A 25,943-nucleotide genomic window follows, 5' to 3' on the forward strand; every position below is an offset into this window, starting at 1 on the left:
GCAACATTGAAGAGTTTTGTTTAAACTAGCCTATAAGTGGCCTAGAAATCGATAAAATATATTTATTTCAATTGGGCTAAAAAATAGCGTCAAAAACATAGTTAGGACTAAAAAATAGCGAGCTAAACACACAAAAAATTAAATGGCAGTGCTTGCGCATGGTAAAATACTAAAAAAAAACATATTTTTAACAATTTAAAACAATTCAAAGTAAAAGCCAAGAAACAAATTTCCCAATGCATGCTAAAAACTACTAAAAAAATCATAAATTTATGCTGAATGTCTGGATTCATCATCTCTTGCCGCGTCTGTGATTTTAAAACATTGCCGACCAGTTTTTGAAATATTGGTGAGGAATCTTGGCAGTGGAGCTTTGGCATAACCGAGTAAAGCGAGTTTTCTTAACCCTTCAAGTACATTTGGACCACTGATGGTGGTTTTACATTTGATGATGGAATTGCTTGGAACAGTTGGAAGGTACTTGGTGCCCCGAAAACGTGTTTCTGTCTGTAATGTAAATAAATTGCATATTTTAGGCAGATTTTTTACCATAGAAAAAACAATAATATGATCTGGTTAAACTTTGCTTGGTCACGCTTTTAATTTAAAACATTATTTCTTTCTTTTTTATCAATAAGCGTGTTTTAACAACTGTAGTTTTACCATTACCACCTGTATTTTCACTTTTGTCAACTCTTCTGTGTTAATTATCGTGACTGAGGAGTCAAAATAAATTTCATTCATTTATATAGTTGATATTAACAGTATGTTCTCGTGTATGTTTTGAAGCCCAGCCATTTACCTCAAGCACCAGGGAGGTTAAACAGGGTTGAATTTTGTCCCCAAACTGATGATCTAATATCCTTTTATTCCTTGCAAGTTTACCAGCATCACATATATTAACTCTACTGTCAGTTTTTTTCAGTGGATGTTCTTCCTCTAAAAGTGGAGCAGTGTTAAAAACTTAACAGTTTTATAAACACCATTCAGATTTTGGTTCTATTTTTGATTTATCTTAGTAAACTAGCTAATTGGTATTACTAACCAAGTAACTGCATACTGTACACTCAGTATGTACAACCAGTATTATGTTTATTGATAAGTTTTATTGACTTTTGTCAAAGTATTCTATCTTTATTTCTTGTGCATCAGCTTATTCTATGCTAACACTTATGTAACCGAAAGGATAAATAAAGGTAAATAGGCTATATATATATATACCTATATAAATATCATAAATATGTATATGCTAACCTAAAATTTGAAAAAAAGGTTAAGATAAACCTCTAATGATGTGCAAATAAACCCAGCATGACCAGCAATAAACTTACCTAATCTTTGTACAGGTCGATACCGGCCTTTGTCATATTCATATGAATCATGGGGGTCACTACTGTGGAGTAAGATCTGTGCCAATGCAGCGGGGTGTGGGGAACTAAGGGGTAAGTCTTCAATAGATTTAAAACCTAGAATTCTCCTCAATGCCTGGAAATCACAAGTTTAAGCATTGCAGGTACACTGGTATGGGTTTCATTCTACATGTATGAGGTCTTTTGGTGTTAGTCAAGTCAGTTAGTCAAGTCAGGGGAACAAAGATTTAGGCGTCACTCGTCAGTATGACTTTTACCTTATAATTTAATAAAGTTAAAATTATATCAACACAAAGCACTAAGCAGTAGTAAGCTAAAATATGTACAAACCAAAATATGCCGTAAAAATGATTAATGCTATTGCTACATAAATTTGTCACATAAAATGAAAAGGCTAGACAAAAAACTTGGGCACACAAAAATCATAAAAATACAAACTTACGTTTTGGACCAGAGATTTTAGTTTGTTGTTTCTCTTGGTAAAGAGAAGGAACTTAGATGTAGGAAAGTGAATGAAATAAACAACTTGCTTCATATCTGGTATACCAACTCGACCCCAAAGAAAATGTTCTTTTTCCATCACTGATACAGACTAGTAACAAAAAGTTTTATTAGAATAGCGAATAGGTATTTTCTTATTGTGTGTATATAGGCACCAAACCTGTGGTGGCAAGGTTTTAGGGCTACCCTGAAATTTTCTGAACTGCATTAATTTGTAAACATTAGCATCACATTTGTTTGCTGCAACCTTAACTATCCATGCTTCCCCTATGTTATAAAAAGTTTGACAGCTCTGTGTGTGCTATGAGTGCATCTAGGACCTATTAACAATGTTACACAACTATAATCTATTTTCCTAACTAAGTACAAAAAAACTTACACAAGAAAATGAAACATAGAGTTTTTGCTCAAGGGCGTTTCGAATATAGTTTGCATTGCACTGCTCCTCTGTGAGAACATTCCCAGTAGGCTGTGTCATCTTATAAGCTCTCCAATATTTTTTATGAGGAAAATCAGCAACATCTAAGTAAATACGTAAGATACGTTTGTTCTTGATTATCGATTGTATGGATGTAGATCATTGTGAAAAATTAACCTACCAAAATAGTAGACTACCAAATAAATATAGGCATATACAAAAACCTAATGTTTTTTAACATTCGACTTATATAAGTAAAATAATAGACTGAAACAGCAGTCGCTGCAAATATATAAACGAATTATAGCCTATTGTAAAGCGAAAATAAGTCAGAAAACAGAAAGCACTTACATAAGAGGTCCAGCTCATTGGCATATTTCACACTGAGGTCATGCTCCTGCGTTATTAACAAAATATTGATAAACCAATGTAGGGTACATCACAAACTAGTTATATATATATATATGCAGTAGGGCTATATAGTTTGTAACAAAAACGTATAAACACACGGGATTTTGACCAAAAAATGTTTAGGCTAGTCTGTAGTGTGTATTGATAAAATTTTACTGGAAAAGTACAAAACACAATAAAAACATAAACATACCTCGCATATTTGACAAATATCCTGAATTAATTCGTACTTTGTTTGACTGAAATTGATTTTCCATAGCGGCAATTTTCCCCAACTCGTAAGAAGCATTTTCATTTCAGCTTTGTTGGTCCGTTTTAATACACTAGACAATGTTAACCTTGCAGTCTTTGCATCCGACATACTATCTTTCCCCCTTGTATTCCCTAACAAAAGCTAAATTAAAACTTAAAATAGTTGTGTTTTCTTTTAACTTAATCGTGAAATTAAGAAATTCGTAAAATTTAGAAATTTGCTTCGCGATTTTTCATGCGTAACGAAATAGTTATCAGATTTCTATTTTCTCGATTTGCTGATCAGAAATTGTTACACAATTTTAAAAAAAACTATTCATATTCAATCTTTAAACGACAGGTTTACGCAGTGGTTGTTAAAATACCAGTCACTACCACTCTAGTAAGTTCGTACTGCATACACTTTCTGCATATTTGCCTCATACATGTCAAAAAGACACCTTTTCAACAACAGAACTGTAGTTTAGTACTATATTTGTCAATAGTATGCAAATAACAATCGGTAACTGTTAAAACAACCAATATTTCATTCAAATAAAAACAGTGCCATATTCTGATAAAGGAAATAGGGTACTAGGATGTACAACATTTGCTTTCGAAAACACAATATTGCACAATCCTGCGTAAAATGACAAATAAAATTTAAAATATAAAAACAATAACAAAAGCACAACTAAACAGCAGCATTTATTTCTTGCAGAAACGCATCAAAGTCTGTCATCTCCTGCTCATAGTCTTCAAGCTGTTTTGTTAAATCCAACTAAAATAAAATTCAAGAATTACTGCCTGTGTCGAAAATATTATTGGAAAGATGTTACTTTTCAAAAAAAAATAAGAGTTTTCAACAGTTATTAAAGCAATATACCCAATTTTCATTGCTAAGTGTCAGCATTCCCCAATACACCTTTAATAAAAACTTTCTAAACATTAGCAACGAAAAGTTGGTATAAACAGCTGTTTTAATACTAAAAATATCAAAAGTTCTTACCAGTGTTTCATTAGTTTCAGTACCATGCTGTTCATTAAACATTATAAGCTCAGGAACGTTTTCACATTCGCGATAAAATGTACCAAGGTCAATTGAGGAATCATTTCGTGCAAACGCTGGATTCTGTTAGACATACATTTACAATATATTGTTTTAATTAATCGAAATTGACATAAATTTAAACCAGAACTTGTTTAGGAAAGTATTTTTATCTATGAAAACAGGTGTTTTAGGCAATGTAATTTTGCTTAAATTCACAAAACCACTGGCATTTTTGGTAGGTTGCAGGATGCAAAGTGAATTTTACATTAAAAATAGTCATAACTATTTAAAAAAACATTACTAAAAACAAGCGTAGGTTCGGGGAAACAATATAGTTTGTTGATTAATGTTTTTACCAAGTCCACCATAACATAGTCATCTGAATTTTGTTTGGCAGCAACAGAACCATCAGTGCTCTGCTTAGAAGAAAGGCTGCTACTACTGCTATATCTTCGTGGAACAGAATTCAAACTCTTGCTCTCTTTTCCAATGATTCTGCAAAGCATTTTAAATGTAAAACAAATACAATGAAATTTTACTATCAATGTTTCATTATCAGTTGGATTAATCTTATTATAACTAGGAGGTCCTAGGTAGGGCTTAGTTCAAAGCCTACCAAGGCTAATGGTAGTCACACTATATTGGAAAATGCCAATACTACACCTTAAAATTATTTACTAAAAAACTTTAGTACGAGGAGAATTGGACTCACTCTTTTGCCAAACTTTCAGGTGAACTACTCAATTGTGAAGCATTATCTTCAGATGGGCAATCGGTAGGTGTAGTGCGGAGTAAATCTCGGAAAGCAAGGTGCTTTGCCTCTGCTTCTGCAATTGCTGCTTTGGCTCTTGCTGCTGTTTTGCCGGATACAAACGCCCCCGTTACTAGTTGTGGGTGTGGTGGGGAAATATGGGTGGTTGTTTGAAGATCTGTACTGAACTCCCCACCTTTCGAGGGGGGTATATTGTGCGCTGTTATTGTCCGTACATTGGAGTTAGTCCAATGGCAGTATTTGGTAGGTTGAGAGGTGGAGTAGCAATGTACGGCAGTCTTTTCCTGCCTATCTGGTGAGCATTGGAAGGGGGGTTGGGGTTCTAACGCTGCAGTGACACTGGGTTGGGGTGGTGTATGATGTTTGTAAAAAACCTGCATCAGTGGGGCTGAGGAACCTGAAACCAATAAAGTTTTTTAGGTCAGTTTTGGGAAAGCATTCAGTGGTACTTGCCTCTAAACCAGAGGACACCAGATTCGAGGTTCAATGCCCAACAGTTTATTATTTCATAGCAAAACTGAATACAAACATAACAGATTTTAAATATATATCTTGTTTTTTTATGTTTCATACAATATACATGCGTTGTTATGTTTGTATCACAACTAACCAGAACTTTATGTTTTAAGTACCAACAACTACTAATTAACAGCTTTTTGACCAATACAAGTTTAACTTACCATATTTTTGTATGGTAGGGTCTCTTGATTTAGATTTTATAAACGATTGGTGGCGGTTTTCCGGTGGTGACTGTGGGCTAGAAAAATGTTTCAGAGATTTATGACAAGACAGTATGGTATACATGTAACAATGATACAAATAAATTAAAAAATATGATAAAATAGCACAAAAAGTTAACTTTTGGTCAACTAACCATACAAAACGGTCATGTACCTGTTCTGTGGATGGTATGGTTTGTTCCTATGCACAAGGATAGGACTAGATGTGGAGGCACGTGTCAGGCGAGGTGGTGTGCCAACTGTAAACGTGGCTTGCTGTTCACTCCTGTCTAATATATGTTCGCCCTGGGGTAAAAGATGTCATAATTAAACGATGTAACTTTTTTCTCGCGTGGCTGGAAAATGAAGGCCGTTAAACATTTTATACACCTCTTGCCAGCTTACGGATTACCAAGTATGTTACTTTGTGTGTGATTATTTTTCCTTGGACTAAATTGTAAGCTATACAGAAAAGGAATCACCCACAAAGTTACATTTGCGGTAATTCGTAAGCTAGCACGAGGTGTATAAGTTACAAATTAACACCAATGTGAATGATCCTAATTTTGATCTCCTAAAATTCAACTCTAACTTACTTTATGTTTATAATCCACAGGCGAAGTTGAAAATGATGTATTGAACAAATGACACGATGGTGGAGACTCCACACTTGGTATTGCTGTTTCAGATGTTTCACTCATTCTATGGGGAAAATATTAAGGTAGAATATATGGTAGGTTGGGGTAAGATGGTTGTTTAACTTGTTTATATTCTCTTTAATTGCCCCATTTGGTAGTGAACAAAGAGTATTTATATATTTAGAAAAAATATGGGATTTGCTGGATCCATCTTACCTATAGGGGTAAGTGGCTTGGTGGATAATGTAGTGGGAGGATTTGCACCTCAAATTTAATAACCAAAATGTAGATATTTTCTTACGTTCTTATCCTTGACTTGAGTGTGTAACACGGCCGTGCAGGAGAGGAGATGTGGGGTCGTGCAGTGTTGCCGAAGTAATCGTTTTTGACTGGCATCACTGACTCTATCTTTGGGGTTCTGAAATAGTTTTTTAAAATGAGACATTTTTATATTAAATTTATGACAAAATTTATAAAAAAATACCTAAATCATTACAAATGCTATTGGCAATGTAAAAAAGTGTATTTACAATTAGGAGTTTGCAGGATTGCTCCAAGCAATAAAGCAACCTTCTTATAATATGGCTTCGTTTGAATAAAAGACTGACGATGCTCTGTAAATTTAGGCGAAATATGTATACTAGATACACATACTATACTATACAACTTATTTGACATTTTAGGTTTTCTTTGGGCAAAAATATATTAATATATATATTATATATATCTTAATCTTATACTAATCTTATACTACAATTTGTTTGACATTTTTATTATTAGGTATTTAAGTCACACGTTGCACCAGAATACCAGTTTCTTATCATAATATACTCACAGTCCTTTAGTAGATACATGTAAATTTTGGTTGGTTCTATATGCAGCTGACATAGTTATGGTACCAAGGGGTGTACCCAGTGAACCAACTCTAAGGGTTTGGAATCCTTCACCAAGCCCAGTCTGGCTTATCTGGCCCATGTAGACTCTGGGTGGAAAATATAATTAAGTAGAAATAAAAATCCAAGAGTGATTTTAAACAATTAGACGTCCCTAGCACTTTTTCTGTAGTCTATCTGTTTTGACCGCACTATTTTTGATATGTATTTTTTTTTATTATAAATATATATATAAATATATATGTATATATATAACTAGATTTTAAATATATTATTATAACAGACTGCATAGTTTAAAAATTGTTTAACAGAAATTCTCTGAAATGATAGATCAAGTGGTATATCAGTCATTCCATGCACATACACACACCATAAAAGAATTAGGTAATGCGTGGTTTAGTCACCACATGCTGCATGTTATGATACCAGATATGGTTTGATGTAAAATGTGAGGTTTAAATTATACTGATACAGTATTACATTAATATATATTAGCCATGTCTGTATGGAATTGTGGATAATCATTAACTATAGCTTTGAAAATAAATACATTTGAAAAGATTATATAAAACAATGGGGATTTAACACACCAAAGTAAACATTACATACAATATACTATAGCCTAGAAACCTAGTCAAACATACATTTCGTTACATTTAATTTTTTATGCACTAAATTGTTAAGTAACTGTACTAACTTATACAACTACAAAATAATTGAAAAAGTGTTCCCCTAAAGTGTAAATACATAATTATACAATGATTAGGTTAAATAAATAACATATAGACAAGCCTACTACAGACAAAGACTGGTTTGAAATTTAGATAATATTGATTGTCGAATGGTAGGATTCACCATAAGCAAACAAAAGCTGTGTTTACAGGAAGTCACATTGACTAAGCACAAAGGAAATATGGCATTGAAACCATATGCTATTTATAACATACAGTATATATGCCAGCAATGTATGTATATTGTATTGTAAACAAAAATCATCCACAAAATGTGGACCAACCTGTAGCAGATAACGTATTCACTTCCTTGGTTCCGTGATAACTTATAAGCTGGTGTAAGCCTCGTAACACATAGGAGGGATTTCAAAAGTAATGACATTCGGTTGTAGATTGTGTGGTGAACACGAACATCTTCTAATCTAAATTTTTAAAGCATGTAAAATGCTATACAGTATACACTATACATACAAATGGGTTCAAATAGTACAGTTTTTTAAAGCCAAAAAGGTTTATAACATGAAAAATTACATTTGGACTTTCAATATACAAGATAAAGATCATGTTTTAAATAATTAACTACAGTCTATGGGAGTCGTGAGGATACTGTTTTATAACTCCTCGAATGTTCTTTGTAAAAGAAAATAGAATGGGAAGGTATTCCATTTTCCCCCACTGTACTACATGTTGATTTAATTTTATATTAAAATAGGTATCTTCTAATTGAATGGGAGAGACCCAAAAATAGACCCAAAAGGTTTAAGTTGTATCATTTGATCACATTTTCTGTGCCAAATTTATCACAAATACATCGCTTCTTTTTTCACCCAGACACTAAGGATACAAAACAGTAAACACACAGGCCAGAGCTTTTCAGTTCCAGTTTAGCACACCCAAAAGCAAAACCTTTTAACAAAAATATATTTCCATATATATATACCTGTTTGTAACACTAAGAGACCACACTTCCAGCACTAGCAAATCGGCATCGCTTGTTCTTAGTGATATTTCAACCACCAAACTTTGCTCCACAGATGGGTTGCCATTATTCAAAGCAGCTTTTGCCTCTTTCTGTATCTCTGGGTAATCTTTCACAGCAAGGTTGAACTAAAATTTAAAAAAGCGATTAAATTGCAGAAAGGGAAATATGATGTCTGATTTCTTGGTCTATGATTTGGAGTAATTTAGCAGAATTGTAAATAAATAAACCCAGCTCAGATTAAATGCTAAATAAGCTTTACATTTATATCGTTAGCAAGCACTTTGGGGGTTATGAGTAGTATGCTTGGAAAATGGCAAACAGTTTGTAAGTTTATGGTTAAAAAACACAACACAAGATTTTTTTTATATATTAAAAACTAAAAAAAAGAATATATATATTATATACATTAATTAAAAAACAAAGAAAGGGGAATTAACAGAAAATGACAATCGCTAAAACTCGCTATAGATAAAAAGTGTGAAAAAAGCATCAGGTAAACAGCGCAAAAATTGCACCCGAAGTGCAAAACATCTTACCCATTCAGCCCCAGTTGGCGAGGCAACAGATTTTGTGCTAACTTTTCTCCCCAAGCGGCTTTGCACGATAATCTGAGTGCTTTTCAAGCTCAAAAATTTAATGAATTTGTCAAGATCTCTCTTGTCTTGTGTAGAGAGGGTTGAGGACGACATTTTAAAACACAGTAAACACTAATATCCTGGAGTAAATACCTTAATAATTATTATATGTATTATAAAAGCTATATGAATATGAATGAATGAAATTTATTTCGTCTCTTCGGTCACGATAGCGAAGAACAAGAGAGTTGACAAAAGCGAAAAGACAGGTAGTAACGGTAAAACAACAGTTGTTAAAACACGCTTATTGATAAAAATGAAAGAAATATTGTTTTGGATAAAAGGCGTGACGGTTACACCCTACAGACGATACAATGTGAAAATTAAATAAATAACATTTAATTAAACATATTAAAGTTCTAATTTGAAGAAAAGTGTGCGTAAGGACACAACCCGTACAATGGGGGGAGTCGGCCTTAAAGAAGATTGATCCAAAGATTGGAGCATGATGAAAAAACGAAACCCCCAAAAAGAAATTCCACCAAAGTTTACAATAAACAGTTTCGAGTGCACACTTATGTAGGATTTAGAATCAAGTGCATTACATTAATACACATATGGATTTAGAGTAACTTTTGTATTATAGTCACTGTATTACAGAGCATTTCATACTCATAGCATAAAAATAAGTTTAAAATGCTAAAAATCTTTAGAGCAGATTTAACACAAAGCTGCAAAACACATGATTGCACCCACACACTAATTAGTTATAATCCCATTAGCAGTAATTGCTTCATCCAGACGAAGATAACTTTGCCCTGAATACGTATATTCAATTTTTTTAATGTGAACTGTGTTAGGTATAACCCTTTCTACACTATTTAATGACAAATAATGAAACTGTCTCTATATATATTCTTGTCAAACAAACACATTAATAAATTATAAGAATACGACAAAACTCCAACTCTATATAAACTAAAAACGTGCTACGTTTAGATGTATTTGTTTACAACGAAGCATAACGTGGCGCCCTTTTACCTTGTATATGTGTTATTTCTCCCGTGTTTAACACTAGTTGTAGAACTGGACGACAATATTTACATTTCCAAGAAATTAAAGAATCGAAAAACAACTTTGTTGTCAACAATCAGCTGTCTACAATGAGCTCGCTTCCTATTGGCTACTTCTGTACGCTTGACCGATTTGGAAATTGTAATGCTATTTCTATTAAATGATTGACTCATGTGCGTTTATTGGAGAATTGTAGACGTAAATTTCGTTTGAAATAGTGGTTTAAACGTTTAATTTGCGCCATAATACAAAGTTGAATAATGTTTACTGTCATGTGAAGCATAACATTTAAAATATATCAAAATTTGATTATTTTAAAATTGCAAAAATGTGTGATACAACAGCTTACATATGAGTTAACTTTGTTTGTTATTAACATCATTGTGTGGAATTTAATTATACATTTTCTATATTATTGTATGTTTTTCTCAGGGTATAACTTTTACATGTAAAAGTCTACTCAAAACAGCCATGAGGCTGACACCTGCGTTACAACAAAGATTTTACGGCAAAGCCAGAGGTCACCTCACAAAAGGCAAGCATCAAATTCCACACCTTATATCAAGCAGTGAACGTGAAAAGTTTGTTAAAGCACTTCGACAAGAATGTGAAAATGAAATGTGGTTGACGCGGCCCTACTTATCCAAACATTATGAAGGGTAACATACATTACTTAACCCATAACTTTACTTTTATTTAAAGACGAAGCCTGGGCTTTACTGCCCCTAAGCAGTAGTCCCAACCTATCTACCACTAACACTTTTCACAAGCCTAAATAGGTTCATTTTCCTGTAATCACCTTCACCTATTTATTCTCACCGTTTGGGAAGAAAAACACTAGTATTTCTATAACCAGCAGTCACTTGTAAATTTTTTAAATTGTTTGCGGTATATTAAAAAAATCACCCCAAGCGTTACATACGTGGTAACTCGGCCACAAGGTGTATGAAACGAACACCTGTGTTATATCAACAAACTAAATTACATTCATTGACTTGTGTAAAAACCTAAATATTTTATTTTGACTTCCACAGTTCTCTTAAAACAAAGTTTAGACAATCAAGCAAAGGAGCTCCTCTGGTATCCGTGAATAAAAAAGCAGATTGGGAATTGGAAAATAAGAAATATAGAATCAACATGTTGCCTCATGTTCATATGAAGGATAGATGGGATCATTTAAAAGTAACGGAAAGGTGAACAAATACTGTTAATGGATTTGTTTGCCTACATAGTGTATTACATACATACCAAGTAAATCCTTTTATAAAACTAAGCTGATATAATTTATTGTGGAGGTACATCAGCAAAATTGCAGATTAACAAAAAAAAATAAGTCAAAGTGACATAGGTTATTTTCTTGAACCTTAGTAGTCAGGATAAACTTATAACATACACTATTTTTATACAACAGTTTGTTTTATAAACAATTGTGTATTAATAGCATGCTTACCCAATATATCAAGCCCAAATTTACATTGATGACTTTTATTTATTGAATTTCTTGCAACAGATGGACAAAGTACAAACACCCAACTGACAGAGTATACAGTTCCTTAGTCGAAGCTGCAATACCAAAACGTTACCCAGATTTCTGGCCTCGTCCAGAAGAAAAATGGGCAGAGTGGAATAGAGTTGAAGGGTTTGGATTGAATAAATCTTTACCAAAAGAAGAAAAACAGAAACTATTGGCTACAAAGCCATTTAAAAAGCCACAAAAGTTGGTAAATGAACACACGCCACACATTCAAATTGCCGGATAGGTTTATTTGTGAACTGCATTTATTTAGCGCGATGACACCAACTAATCTTACATATATATATGTATGTACCCTTTTAAAATAAACTCACTAATGTCACTATTATTTACATGTGTCTTTAAATTAAATTTCACCCTTTTCAGTACCACCCATATTTTCAAACAATACAAGTGATGAAGTAATAAACTAGTGTGCTATGGTTAACATTTAATGATTTAGGATTAGGATTTTAAGCTAAAGGTTATTTTATCATGCTTTCTGTGGTTCATTGGTTGTTTCTTCTTCAGTAAATTGATCCTCAGCGTTTTGGTGTCGTATTTTGACCAAATGTAACAACCGATCAATTACAGCTTGAACTGTCAATTCACCATGGACCTACATAGAATGCTCGGTGAATTTCAAAAAATATTTAGAATTATAGTCAGGAACAGAAAACCATAGCCTTCTGTTTTATGTGGGTGATCATTGATGTACAACAGCATGGTATGCCATGGGACCTCAGTATAGAGCATTTAATTTGGTATAATAACTTCAACTACGCCATGTAACCTTGCTAAAACACTGTTACCATTACTCAATAGTTTAACAAAAACACAATCATCACAACCAAATATCACACAAAACAACCTTATCTAAAAAAGTCTTCAAAATCAATAATAAACAACCTTATTATCTCTGGTGCGAATATTCACTGTTCCATTTGTCTCCTCTTTTTCCCCAACCACCAAAATGAAGTTGTATTGCTCTAATTGAGCTGTGCGTATCTTCTTATTCAGTGTAAGGCCGGGATCTTTTTCAAGATCAACCTGAATTCCAGCTTCATGCATTCGAAGTCGGACCGACTCAGCGTATTCGTCGTATTTTGATGACACAGCAAGAATCATAACCTATGGAAACATATAAAAAAATTTACTTGTTAAAAATTAAGTTTGAATAAGTTACAACGCTTTTAGCTTTTAATGGTATCTGTAAATTTAAAACTATTGCCAAGAAAATTTAATTGGCAACAAAAAAGACACTGATTAAAAAATATAAATTATAAACAGGAATAACAAGTTAACTTTTCCATTAAAACAAATACAGCAAAAATAAGATTTAAATAAAAAGCCTTTTTGGTTACAAATAGTAAATAATTCAACAAAAATGTTCGTAATCAACACACTTGTCTTGGTGAGAGCCAGAGTGGCCATTTTCCACCGTAATTTTCCGTTAAGATTGCAATCATCCTTTCCACAGAACCAAGGATTGCTCTGTGTATGATCACTGGTCTCTTTTTCTCATCTCCTTCACCACTTAAAGAGCAAAAAGGCCCATTATGAATAGACACATTTTTCCCTATCGCCAAAACATTTTAATTTTTTTAATAACTAAATAAATAGAATAGGCAGTTAAATTGATTTATGTAAAAAAAACAATATTTTTATTAATATGTACATATACCACTATACTGTATTATATGTGTATTTCACTCACGTTACATAGTTGAGGTTAAATCTTATTGGAAGTTGGAAGTCAAGTTGTATGGTGGCACACTGGTGGGGTCTTCTAAGGGCATCCATGATCTGTGGCAAGTCAATTTAACAATTGTAATAAAAATTTGCAAAACTTCAAGTTCATTGAAACTATACATTTCTGCAATTGTAAATTGTTGTGAATTTTATTCTCTTTGTTATAATATTCAAGGGGGCAAATAAAAGTGGGTGTGCTAGTTTAAATAAGTTTGTTTCCAAACCTTTTAAAGCAAGATGCAACTATACATTATGCTACTTCTGGTACTAGGCATAATGTAAATAATCAATTAGCGGTTTACATATTTAAAAATGTAGTATACATTGGTTATTTTACTATGAGCCACTAAAGACTATTTATAAAAAATAACCCCAAAATGCTATAATGAAATATCAAATAACCAAATAATATTGTATATTAACCTGGATATCAATCTTGGGACCATAGAAAGCTCCATCACCAGGGTTTAGTTTCCATGGATGATCAAACTCAACCAAACACTCTTCAAGTTGCTACAAGGGAAAAAAAGTTCGTTTAAACAAAAAGTCCAAATACATTCATCATGTAGTGGTAGGGTGGGGAGAGACGGGACACCTGAAGCACATAATATCCAAATATTCTGATCATGTTTTAAACAATTTACAATGGTCTATGGGAATCCTGAGGATATGGTTTTATAATTCTTTGAATATTATTTGTTTTCTGCTTAGTGGAATAAGAAAATGGAAAAAAAGTGTCCCAACTACCCCCCAAAATATTATATAATATGTAAATCTACCAAACTGCCCTTATTTTTAAGAAATGTCCTTGTTTTGTGTTAAGCAGTATATTAAAAAGTTCAGTTTTATACCTGAAAATTCACCCATAACTATATTAAAAGGCAGCAAATTTTTATACCCCAAAAGAGTCACAACATTTTCTTGAACTGCAGTCGTTATATTACAGGTTACAATACATAAGGTATCAGAACATGGATACAAAATAGAAAAATAAAGCTCACTTTTTCAGCATCATCCCACATGCCAGGATCTCCCAAAAACTTCTCCGGTCTTGTGGATAAAAACAGTTTGAAACTGAATCCGAATGTGTCGTAAACTGCTTTCAGGAAATTCAAGGCTCCTCGCATTTCCTGGAAAAGTTATTAGGTGATAACATAAAATAATTTTTATTAATCTCTTAGAAACAATAGGGAATATCACAGTATTTGAAGAATGAAGGGAAGGGAATGAACAGCAAAACAACAAAAAATGGTAAACGCTTTGGAAAAAAAAGTGTGGAAAAAGTGTCAATTAAAAAGCTTGGCTGTTTCATCCATAACTAATAAGTATAGGTGACTTGCATGGATCAATTGGAAAATTATTTTAAATATGTGAAAATTATGGTTCTTCCCAGATGATTATTTGCAACTTACATCTTTGATCTGTTCAGGTCTACAGAAGATATGAGCATCATCTTGTTGGAACCTTCTTACTCTCGTTAAACCAGTTAATGCCCCGGATAACTCGTTTCGATGCAAAACTCCAAAATCGGCGAACCGTATCGGCAATTCTCTCCATGAGCGAGAACGATGAGAAAACATCAGACTGAATAAAAACAAACCATCATCTTTAAATTTACTTCTTTTAAATACACATTACTATTTAAAAATTGAAATTTATTTTAATTTAAAATATTTCGAAAAAAAAATGAAGTTTGTTTTTATTCAAAACTATCTTTACTTTATATAAATAAAATTTCATACTTTCGGTATTGAGTTTAGACATATACTTGCATTTGCAAATTTTAAATTAATATGAAATTCATATGCCACAACGAAATTTTAAATTTACAATACATTATATTTTATAAATAGTAAATATATACACACCAACACCAACACCTCACTTACCAGTGGCCTGGACAGTTCATTGGTTTAAGAGCAAAAGTTTCTTTCTCCACACTGAAAGAAAACATGTTCTGGTCATAATGTTGCCAGTGACCTGATGTCATCCATAGTTTGGAGTTGTAAATATTTGGTGACACAACCTCTTCAAAGCCACGTTTTCTATACTCCTCCTGTTAAAGCAGTGTATATGAGTTAAGAGTTAAAAAAATGGGTTGAAAAAAATAGTGGTATGTTAAGAAATTATAGGGCACTCGTAACTTTTTTAAAAGCATAAATGAATAAAATAAATAAAATATCGGAATACAATATTGGATTTACAAAAATATCTAATCTGTTACTTTTTTTTCTTTTTGTGTAAAAAAATTAATATGGAAAAAAAATTAAAAAATTTTTATAAAGTTTTGAACCTTGATGAAACTGATGAGCGTGTTGTAGATAAACGCTCCTCTTGGGAAGAAGAAACAACTTCCAGGACTTAATTCATGGAAGAAGAATAACTCTTGCTCTTTCCCAATTTTTCTGTGATCTCGCTGTTTTGCTTCTTCCTGTTAGGGAGCAAAATAAATAACACTTTTATAACAAGTGTCACAATTTTATGACATACTTTGCATTTAAATACTTATTAGCAGTTTCAAAGTTCCAGTTTTTTTGAAACAGTACCAAAGATTAAGCACCAACAGTAGGACTTTTAAAACATTATGACTGATTTGTTTCTTAATATTTTGTTTACTCTATCTGACATATGATATATTACCTGTTTCCCCCAATTGTGATCTCGTCTAATCTGACATATACATATGATATACTCCACCATTTGAAAATAAAAAAATACTATATATAAATTGTGCAAAAAAAATTGAGTGTGTATACAACTTGCCTGGAACTTCTGCCACTGTTTCATTTCCTTTTTATCTGGAAAACTTATTCCGTAAATTCTTTGCAACGATTCCATGTCTGCTTTGCCCTCCCAGTAAGTGGCAGAATTCTGTTATTACAAACATTAGAGCGGATTTTTTTACTTCAAAATGTATTTAACTTTAATGAAGCACTTTTTTATTCCTACTTTTCAAAACAAGTTTTTAAAAAAAAAAAAAATAAATAAAGTTATTACTATGTTTTGTAAAGAAAAAAAATTGTATTCTATAAAAATTCAGGGGTTGTGACAATAAAATGTGTGAAGTGTAAAGGTGGGGTTAGTATTGGATATATTTTAAGCATAAATTGCTCTTATACAAAAAGTCAGGAATGCAACCTGTGCAAAATTTACGCTAACATACCATGTACTATATAAATTGAGGCAACTGATTCAGGTAGTGTCTAGTGTGCGACAGTTACCTTGTAGAGTTGAAACGCTTTAATTTTTCCTGTGTGTCGAACATGTGGGCCTCGACAAAGATCAATTAAAGGACCACATCTGTACACTGTTGTGGTGGGAGTGGTCACTTTCTCATTTAGAATTCGTAGCTGGAGGTTCAAGTAGAATACCAGTGATAACCATTATTTTATATTATTAAAATACAGCTGCATTTTTTTCACAGATCATTATTTTAGTAAACACTGAATAAGGGACATGGTGCTACAAACAAAAATCAAATCCAACCAATTGTGTATTTAAAAAAAGTATATTTTGTCAAAAAATAGCATTGTCAGTCTCTTTTTCAAATGGAACATTTCTGTATAAAATGTTTTATTACAGAAATGTTTTTTAGAGTTTTTTCAGAGAATTGCAAAAGCAGAGTGGGCCTATTTTGTGCTGCCTAATTCTACACCTATTTAAACAAGGTGAAAAACATTATTTTTCTGTAGGGTGTCTTGCAAAAGGATAAAGTGTAAGAGCCAAGTATTGGTTTTACCTGCCTAAATATTACTTCAAAAAATGTCAATTTCATAACTTCAAAAAATCAAATAGAAAAATATACTAAATAAATTAAAATATATTAATTTCAGGACTGGTAAATAACTCATATCATAGCCTAGTTATACCTTGAATGGATTGTATGCGAACATTTTCAGGAGGTTTTCCTTGGTTACTTCCAGTCGTTCAAATGGTTGTTTCTCCTTCAATATTGACTTCATTACATTTTCAACCGCTGGGAAGTCGTTCTTGTCTGATACTTGTCTGTGAAAAAAAGAAAAATTAAAATTCTGATCCAGCAAAAGTGTTTACAGATATATATTTTTTATTAAAATCTGATATAAACCATAGTCGGTAGAATGTAACAGATAACTAAATTTAAGCAGGTTTAGAAAAACAGGTAAAAAATAATAAAATTTGTTTTATAGCCTATAATTTAGTAAAGCAGCCATAGGCTTCTGGTCACAGATTTTTCTGCTAAAAAATGAAAATTAAAAAAAAAAGATCATGAAAACATTTTCAACCAAAAAGTTCAAAATATTAAGATTCTTTCAAAAAGTAGCAACTTTTAAATGGCACTGGACTGTGTCAAGTTATATATAGCACATAAATGAACCAACCTCCCATCCATAAACATGTCATAATAGAATCCTTGTTCTATGGGTGGTCCATAACACAAACAACCACCATAAGTACGTTCCATGGCCTCACCCAAAATATGGGCAGTGGAATGCCAGTATACCGTCTGTAATAACATACATAGATATTTCATTCCTTTTTTTATTAACTTTTTTGTACTTTTCTTCATTTTTATTTTATTTTTCTTAAGAACAAATTTATTTCCTAATCCTAACAATGAATATACAATACTAGTTTGTAGTTTTTACCAATAAATAAATGTAACTTGCTTTATCCTTGCATGGCCTGAAAAGAACAGTTGTTATACAACACATGTTCTGTTTCATACACCTTGCCCCGCTTACGAGTTACCATAATTGTTTTTTTCTGTATTATTAAAAAAACAGCAAACCTGTGCTTCTTCATCATCAAATTTAAGCAGTTGTAACTTAGCGTCCGTTTCCAACGGTCTGTCAAGATCCCACACCACGTCATTAACCTTCGCTACTATGCAGTTATCAGCAAGTCCTTGACTAAAAATGGATTTGTTAAAATTACCTATAAAAAGAAACTCAAACACATTCTAATATAATATGACTAATAGAAATATGTAATGTGGTAACTTATTATGTACATTGTACCCATTACGAAAATGTGTCTTTCGCAATGATTAAAACAAGTTTTCATTCAAAATATTCACTTGGTCCAAAAATTCCTCCCCCAAATGAAAGGTGCTTTTATAACCAAATTAGCCGCACAAAATCCACCCAGTATCCAAATATAAACACAGTAATCACGAGACAGTTTCCCCGCAACATACGTAACATGGGTGTGTGCATTCAAGCATGAAATGAAAAGGAACAGCAGAAACAGACTATGTCACGCTTAAATGCCTTAAAAGCCAGACACTAGACACTTGTACACAACTGGAAAGGAGTGAGTTAAATTTGAAGCTGATTTTAGCTGAGTTCTGTTCAAAATGTCGGACACAGTGACATACTTCTATTTAAGCTTGGGTGCAGGTATGTATGCAGTAGAAAAACTTAATTAAAAGGATGTAATTTTTTTATAATTTTTTTGTATTTTAGTTGGGGGAGCAGCTGCTGTGATTTCACTCATAGTATCCACGGCTGTGTTCTGGGATACAAAGTTGATTAAGAATGCAAGGCTTATGATTAGAAAGGAAGCAAGGCAAAGAGATGGAAGGTATAGCTCGTTTAGTTCATGCATTTTGATTTGTTTATTCTTGGTATTAGAATAATCTTTTTGTTACAATATTGTTTGCGCCAAATTTGAGCAAATTAGTAATAAATTAAAATTTAGCAGTATTGATTACAAACGGGCTATTCATTAAAAATTTTCCGGAATCTAGTAAAATTGTGCAGTTTGTGGAAGAAAACTCAAACAAGGATAAAGACTTTAACATTTTATATTAAAGTTTAAAAAATGTACTTCATGTCTGCTGTCAAGCTACAAAACACTTTTAATGTAACATATTTAACCATTCCATGCCATTAAGATGAATAGCTTATTAATAACCATGTATAATGCAGTAGGCCCATTGGATTGGACAACCCAGCTTTACTACTGGATGAAACCGTAAGTGGAAGATTAATTAACATTTTCATAGCTTCTACAAGTTTATACTTTTTGCATATTTTTGAATATATTTTTGTATTGTGTGGTACAAACTACTTCACAATTTGATTCCTATATTTTTTAGGTTTTAAAATTTGCACACTTGTGTATTGTGTGATAGTTACTACTTTACAAGTTAATTTTATGTTTAAACACATTGTTGTAACATTGTGTTATACAGGGGCATTCTACAATGCATTCGGATATTTCTCCCACCAGTCCACACCAGTTTAGTAAGTTAATGTTCATGTGGGAAATGTATAAAGTAAAAATATAAACGAATATTAAATAGCCTACAATATACTGAAATAACACAAAACTGTTGTAAAATGATTATGTTTATATGTTATATCATATGTTAATTATAAAAAAGAAAAGAATGATGAGAGAAGTTAGTATTTTTTTGCTGTATAAGCAATTCTGTCCGGCGCCGTGGCATAGTGGTAAGCGCGCCTGCCTCTAACCCAGAGGTAATGGGTTCAAGGCTCGTCGCTGCTACCATTGTGGGCGTATGTGTTCTTGGGCAAGACACTTAACGGCATTTGCTTCAACCCAGTGGTCACTAATGGGTTGTTCAACTTATTAGCCATACATAAAAAATCCAAAAAAATAATCACCCACAAAGTAACATATGGTAACTCGTAAGCTGGCACGAGGTGTTAAACCCGTGTGATAATGACTGTCGTTTTCCGGCCATGCGAGGATAAAGTAAATTACATACTAATTACACAGATATAAAGTTTATCAAACAGCCGCCCTCTAAATCAAGTAATTTCTTGTTTAATAATAATTTTTGTTTCATACACAGATATCAATCAGCCACCCCCATATCAGGCCCAATCTCCTACACTTGCGCCAAATGAAACGTACTTAGCACCAACAAATACACAAGGTAGGTTCATGATAGCTTGTATGGTTAGGCATTAAATTGGGATACTTTTAGCTCCACAAGCTGTGGGTTTGGAAACCATGCCACCAGGAGCCACGGCACCAAGAGCCATGGCACCAGGGGCTATGGCACTAGGAGCCACAACATTAAGGGCCGCACCACCAGGAACTATCCCATCTCGTGGTATGGCACCAGGTGCCATGGCATCTGTGACGCGAGGTGCCCCGCCAGTGCCAGCAAATCAAGTGTCGAACATGGAGAAGCAGTTTGTACGACAAGCTTCTGCACCTCTTCTAAACCAAGGTATAAATACAACTGATTTTAAACAATTACGTTTTGTGTTTTAAGGATTAAACTGCATTTTAAAACAAAAGTTTGCGAAACTTATTTTTGTGTTTTGAAATCCAGATAAGCCAGTGGCTACAATTAGAAGAAACCTTCCCTTACCATTAGATCCAATATATGCTTCAATAAAAGCAGCAGAACAAGTTGAAGAACAGGTGAGTAACATTGTGTACTTGCAAAGCATACACACACTTCTGTAAGAATGCATTGCTACTGATACATTATATTGACACTGTGAAGTAAATACTTTGAAAAGTGACCTAGTGCAGTGTTGATTCATTACTTCACAAATAAAGTATGATGACTCTTAATGACAATGCAACAAATTCTGCCCAAAATATACACCGCACAAATAGTGTGTTGACAGACCTCATGCTTACTACAGCATCCATATTTCTTACAAATCACAGAGAGTTATAGAAGAGTTGGAAAGAGAAGAAGAGAGGTTGGTGCAACTTGCTATCATCCAATCTCAACCACCGTATACTGAAACTTATCAAGATCAGGAGAATGAAACAAACAGACCTTCCACATCTGCAGTGATGCCAGGTATTTTTACAAAAATTGACAGGTATCACCAAAAATTTTTGTTTGGTAGATCAACAATAGACATTGTGGTTGTTTGCTAAACTAATTGACAATGTAAAAAATAAAAGCTACATTTCAATAATAAAGTTCATACACACATTTGCGTATCCTACAATTGTACATTACCAACTTTCTACATGTGCTATTCAAAAACATAAACCGCACTCTCTATGAATTCAAAACAAATGTATAAATATTACAACAATTTACAGCTGCAATGACACTTGAAACACCAGAACAAGCGAATTTGGGAGAAGTGCCTGGATATGAAGAAACCCAATTTGTAGACGCAAATAGCCGTGATGGAAAAGACATAGAAGAACCAAAGATCCTTTCTGCTCCTGCAGGATTTGATGAAACGGATGATGATGATTATAATGTAGAGATACCTGCTCCTTCTTCATCTTTAAGTGCTGATATTGCAAATGAACTCGAGAAAAAAGTTGCAAGTGGAGTTCTTCTGGAAGAGAAGGAAAGTTCTGCAGAGGAGTATGTCCCTATGAAGAGTGGGGAGCCAGATGTTCCGATAACGTACGTTGTTACTTATGAGGAACATATTGCTGATGGTGGTGATGTGATGGGGGAGGGGTATGAAGAGGGTAACGAGGAGTTAATTGATGAAGTGGTTGAGGAAAGTCCTCCAGAGATTCTTCCAAGAAGTCTGGCAGTTAGAGAGACAGTTGTGGAGGAAAATGTAATTGAAGTTGAAGTAGAAGTTAGTGAAGAAGTGTTCCAAGAGGATGTTGGAGAACCTGAGGAGTTTGAAACGAAGATTAATGATGTAAAACCATCAGAGGAGAGTATTGATGAGGTATTGGATATTGGACCTGATCAACAAAACCTTAAAAATGTAAATGAAAAATACGAGAATATTGACTTGGAAATTGAAGAGGAAGTGGTGATGGAGGATGAAATATTGGAAGATGTTGCTCCAGGGATCCCGAGTCATCCAGAAGATGAGGAGGTAGAAAACAAAGATGAAGAAGATGATAAAGAATCAGAGCCAGAAAATTCTATGGTTGATAATTTGTCACAGAGTGATGATGAAGATGTAAATCGTGAAATAAAAGAAGAAGAAGCAGAAGACACAGAGTATGTTGTAGTTGGGATGAACAAAGATGCATCAAAGATCAAATTAGAAGAGAACAGTTTAACATTGGATACTGAAAACAAGAGTGAGAGAGTAATTGAACTGACTGATGCAAAAGAAAAACAAAATGAAGACCTCGATGAAACAATTGAGTTGTAAAGGATTTTATGAACTAACTACCATGTTACCTTTTGACTGACTGAACATGAGCTGCCTTGTATTTCAATGTTTAGTATTGGTACAGTATTACTGTAATAGTAGCCTAGTGTATAAAAAAACATATAAATATATATATATATTATATTATATAGTGGGATGGACTACGAAGAAAATTAAAACAATTATAACTGTAGCCAAAGGTTTTTAACCCTAAAAAAGCTGTTAAATGTTTAAAACACGATCATAATATTTGGATACTGTGTGCTAAAGATGTCCCATCTTACCCTACTGGACTATCTTTTTTATCTTTGTAACCAGTATTGTATTACTACCATCCACCATATTGGTGAACAAATTGTTAAACAGAGGTTACAGTTAAATGTGTTTAAAAGTTTAGCAAAAAGTTATAGGAATAAATGTGTCTCACATTGAAAACATATTGATTGTAGTTGTACTGTGTCTATTCGCTATTCTAAACAGTTTATAAGGTATTCTGCTCACAATGAACCTGCTACTGATTATTTTAATAACAGAAAAGTCCCTACTTTTAATTGTGAGCAATAGTGTGGCAAATTCAACAATAAAATTAACAACATGGTACATTACTAAATAAACACACCTGATTCCTTGTGCCACCGAGTATGGAGTTGTGTGCCAGGATTGTCCTTCCACTACTTTACCATCAGGTAATGTAACTTGAATAGGCACTGAACAGTTTTCTTGTTTTTCTAAAATAATAATCGAAATTGAAAATATATACATACATTGTATAAAACTGTATTTTTACCTTTATAGGGGCAACTCAGCCCGTTATAGCATGTATGATGTATGTTAGTCTTTTATATCATATACCAATGACAGTAACAGTAACTATAAACCCTATCCCTCCTGCTTTACAAATTGGTAAGATTTTTGGGGGAAAATCATTTCCCGACAGCTATACTACACCTGGCTGTGGGCAGTCCAAGCTTATTAGTAAAGAAAGTTAAAATTAAGGGTAGTTGATATTTATATTAGTCATTATTTAAGTGGACTTAAACTTGCAGCCTGATGTTTTAATTAACACATAAAACTAACTGATAATTTGTGAATATAATTATCATACTCAAACCTTTAAGTGTTGCAGCTGCTTCCTCTTTTAATTGATCATACAGCTCAAGTCTCTCAGTAATGTAAGAAGGCCATGGATTCATTTCTTTGATACCACCACCTGAACCATCACCAGAACCTAAACAAGAATTCGTTTTGTCTGTTTAGGTATACCAAAATTGTGTCCATATTTGTAGAGCACGTAACTGGTTGGAAAGAAACAAAAAGGCACAAATGTGAAACAGTTTGCCAGTCTATGTTTAAAATGTTTTGGTGCCCTAAATAACCTCATGTGCGCAGACACTAAGTTGCCAATACCTGTGGTCCTATGGCTGTTGGCAGGTTGTACTTTTGCATTTTTGCCACACAAAAAATCTAAATAACTAATCAACTATATTATATATAGAATATACATCCAATGACCTACATATTCTAACGTGTTCATACATGTGGTTTTCTCATTTTGTTACCCTGACATTTCCCAATTCTGTTGTGCGGAAAAAATTAAAACAACTAAATATGGTACCAACCTTTGTTACCTTTCTGTTGCTTTGCTTTCTTTTCTACTTTCTTCTTCTGTGTGGAGTTTTCTTTGTTTGATTCTTCCATTTTGTTTGCAGATGAACTTATAGTTGATAACTGTAATAAAAAGAAAGCAGTTTATTTTCCAGTTGCAAAATGGTAAGATATATAATTATATAATCTCAGATTATTTACAAGTGTTCTATTAATCTTTTTTTACTATAACCTGCAATTATAGAATAATTATGTGCGAGTCCATAAGCCTATACATTTATACTCATTTGAATTAAATTTGATTTTATTTCATTTGAAACGGTTTTATCAGTTTTTGATTTGAATTAATTTTTACAGTGTTAAGATTCAAGGTACATAATGCAATCAAAAGACATTTAAACATACAAAAACCTGGTTGAAAAATTGTCATAGAGTTATATAAATCAGTAAGTAAGCTACAGGTACAGGTATTAACAATATAACACCTTTGGAAATTGTGTGGATTTATTCTGTGACAGATTATAAATGTGATTCCACCACCTATGTAGGTTTGGGAGGGTGTCAAGCTTAATGCGAGATCCTTTCAGTTTAGAAAACAAGGAGCTATCAACTTCTGTTGGTAAAAAGCCACAGCAGTAACTAGTGCTTCTAAAATGTTGGTCTAATTTCTCTAAATTTTCAACATTTAGGACTAAAGTATTAACAAAGTCAGAATTCATGCTGCAAAAACATCAAGATATAAGAAATATGGCCACACACCCTTTGGATGTTTTTTCCTGTATATCCAACAACAGCTCTGTACAAATACTTAGATAGCATGCATTAGTGTCTGGCCCACCGAAGACTTAATCAGCTATTCTAATCTACCTTTAAAAAAAGTCAAGACAACCATTAGAAATACAGAATATGACACTAATAAACAATGGACTAGAAATATTTGCGGCACTTTGTTGGCACAAATATTGTTAACCATTCAAATTAAAATAAACATTAGTTTTCTAAATTGGCTATATACACCAATGCTGATTTTCTGGCTTGTGAGTACAGCGGTACCAGTCTGCCAAGCGTGTACATTTTTAAGCGACGTTTTGAAAACTTATTTAGTTAAATAAGTATTTTTTTTTATTAATCGGTTTGCGTTGAACAAATTTTGGCATGCATCACCACCATAAGTTTGTAAACAAAATCACGCGTGCACCTGCCATACTCTGCAGACTGGCATAACAGTCATTTTCCAAAATGGAAAGATGTAAGGTGTCATTTTAATTGTAAGTGGTGTAATATGGAACAGCCAAAAATGAAGCACATATTGCATCATATGATTGGTAAATTAGGATGTACATATATTATATATCATATGTACTGCAGATGCAATACAAATCTTGATGCAATACAAATCTGTAGATGCAATACAAATCATACTGTGATATGGGATTGGTATCTTTATTTGAACTATTTGTATCTCACAATCATAAGCTGTGTTGATTTACATTCGTGCTTGGCTGAAAGTATTTCTATAATAACGTTTCTTAATTTGGCACGTTTATTTTCATAAAGCTATTTTTTGCTTCAAATTCCACATTTTACCTCTTACACATTGCGTACTTCGCAAATTGTCTTTAAATTTTCAATATACATA

The 25,943-nt window shown here is 33.0% G+C and overlaps 5 protein-coding genes across 11 annotated transcripts; 2 read left to right on the forward strand and 3 right to left on the reverse strand.

The window, feature by feature from the left end:
• Nucleotides 1-41: 41 nt before the first annotated feature.
• LOC149741330 (centromere protein N-like) lies at nt 42-3,135 on the reverse strand. Its single transcript, XM_089873539.1, has 7 exons — nt 2,894-3,135; nt 2,641-2,686; nt 2,251-2,393; nt 1,813-1,962; nt 1,332-1,485; nt 803-939; nt 42-507 (listed from the first exon to the last, which is right to left on the reverse strand). Exons 1-7 carry the CDS (start codon nt 3,059-3,061, stop codon nt 271-273), a joined length of 1,035 nt encoding a protein of 344 aa, XP_089729665.1. The 5' UTR covers nt 3,062-3,135; the 3' UTR covers nt 42-270.
• Nucleotides 3,136-3,409: 274 nt separating this feature from the next.
• Nucleotides 3,410-9,470, reverse strand: LOC149741331 (autophagy-related protein 13-like). Its single transcript, XM_089873518.1, has 12 exons — nt 9,254-9,470; nt 8,676-8,842; nt 8,020-8,157; nt 6,947-7,093; nt 6,413-6,529; nt 6,070-6,175; nt 5,649-5,779; nt 5,435-5,511; nt 4,695-5,151; nt 4,339-4,477; nt 3,941-4,063; nt 3,410-3,712 (listed from the first exon to the last, which is right to left on the reverse strand). The coding sequence occupies exons 1-12, from the start codon at nt 9,404-9,406 to the stop codon at nt 3,626-3,628; spliced, it is 1,842 nt and encodes a 613-aa protein (XP_089729644.1). The 5' UTR covers nt 9,407-9,470; the 3' UTR covers nt 3,410-3,625.
• A 1,304-nt stretch (nt 9,471-10,774) lies between these two features.
• LOC149741332 (uncharacterized) lies at nt 10,775-12,199 on the forward strand. Its single transcript, XM_089873702.1, has 3 exons — nt 10,775-11,025; nt 11,401-11,559; nt 11,877-12,199. Exons 1-3 carry the CDS (start codon nt 10,838-10,840, stop codon nt 12,124-12,126), a joined length of 597 nt encoding a protein of 198 aa, XP_089729828.1. The 5' UTR covers nt 10,775-10,837; the 3' UTR covers nt 12,127-12,199.
• Nucleotides 12,110-25,211, reverse strand: LOC149741333 (threonine--tRNA ligase 1, cytoplasmic-like). 6 transcript variants are annotated; one of them, XM_089873510.1, is made up of 18 exons: nt 25,064-25,211; nt 24,328-24,427; nt 23,811-23,927; nt 23,319-23,427; nt 18,403-18,523; nt 17,993-18,117; nt 17,501-17,636; nt 16,853-16,981; nt 16,395-16,502; nt 15,925-16,062; nt 15,521-15,687; nt 15,044-15,215; nt 14,633-14,761; nt 14,055-14,144; nt 13,597-13,685; nt 13,286-13,415; nt 12,789-13,010; nt 12,110-12,498 (listed from the first exon to the last, which is right to left on the reverse strand). In XM_089873510.1, the coding sequence occupies exons 1-18, from the start codon at nt 25,121-25,123 to the stop codon at nt 12,373-12,375; spliced, it is 2,268 nt and encodes a 755-aa protein (XP_089729636.1). In that variant the 5' UTR covers nt 25,124-25,211; the 3' UTR covers nt 12,110-12,372. The 6 variants fall into 6 exon arrangements, with proteins under 6 accessions (XP_089729636.1, XP_089729635.1, XP_089729632.1 ...); XM_089873509.1 differs by having other exon boundaries at nt 24,319-24,427; XM_089873506.1 differs by lacking the exon at nt 25,064-25,211 and adding an exon at nt 24,790-25,057.
• LOC149741334 (uncharacterized) lies at nt 18,871-22,876 on the forward strand. Of its 2 annotated transcripts, none has more exons than XM_089873516.1 (9): nt 18,871-19,012; nt 19,079-19,196; nt 19,544-19,589; nt 19,810-19,861; nt 20,437-20,520; nt 20,572-20,820; nt 20,926-21,017; nt 21,273-21,411; nt 21,663-22,876. In XM_089873516.1, exons 1-9 carry the CDS (start codon nt 18,970-18,972, stop codon nt 22,697-22,699), a joined length of 1,860 nt encoding a protein of 619 aa, XP_089729642.1. In that variant the 5' UTR covers nt 18,871-18,969; the 3' UTR covers nt 22,700-22,876. The 2 variants fall into 2 exon arrangements, with proteins under 2 accessions (XP_089729642.1, XP_089729643.1); XM_089873517.1 differs by having other exon boundaries at nt 19,547-19,589.
• Nucleotides 25,212-25,943: the final 732 nt, after the last annotated feature.

This window comes from Ciona robusta, chromosome 1, assembly GCF_009617815.1.
Source record: "Ciona robusta chromosome 1, ASM961781v2".
NCBI lineage: Eukaryota > Metazoa > Chordata > Ascidiacea > Phlebobranchia > Cionidae > Ciona > Ciona robusta.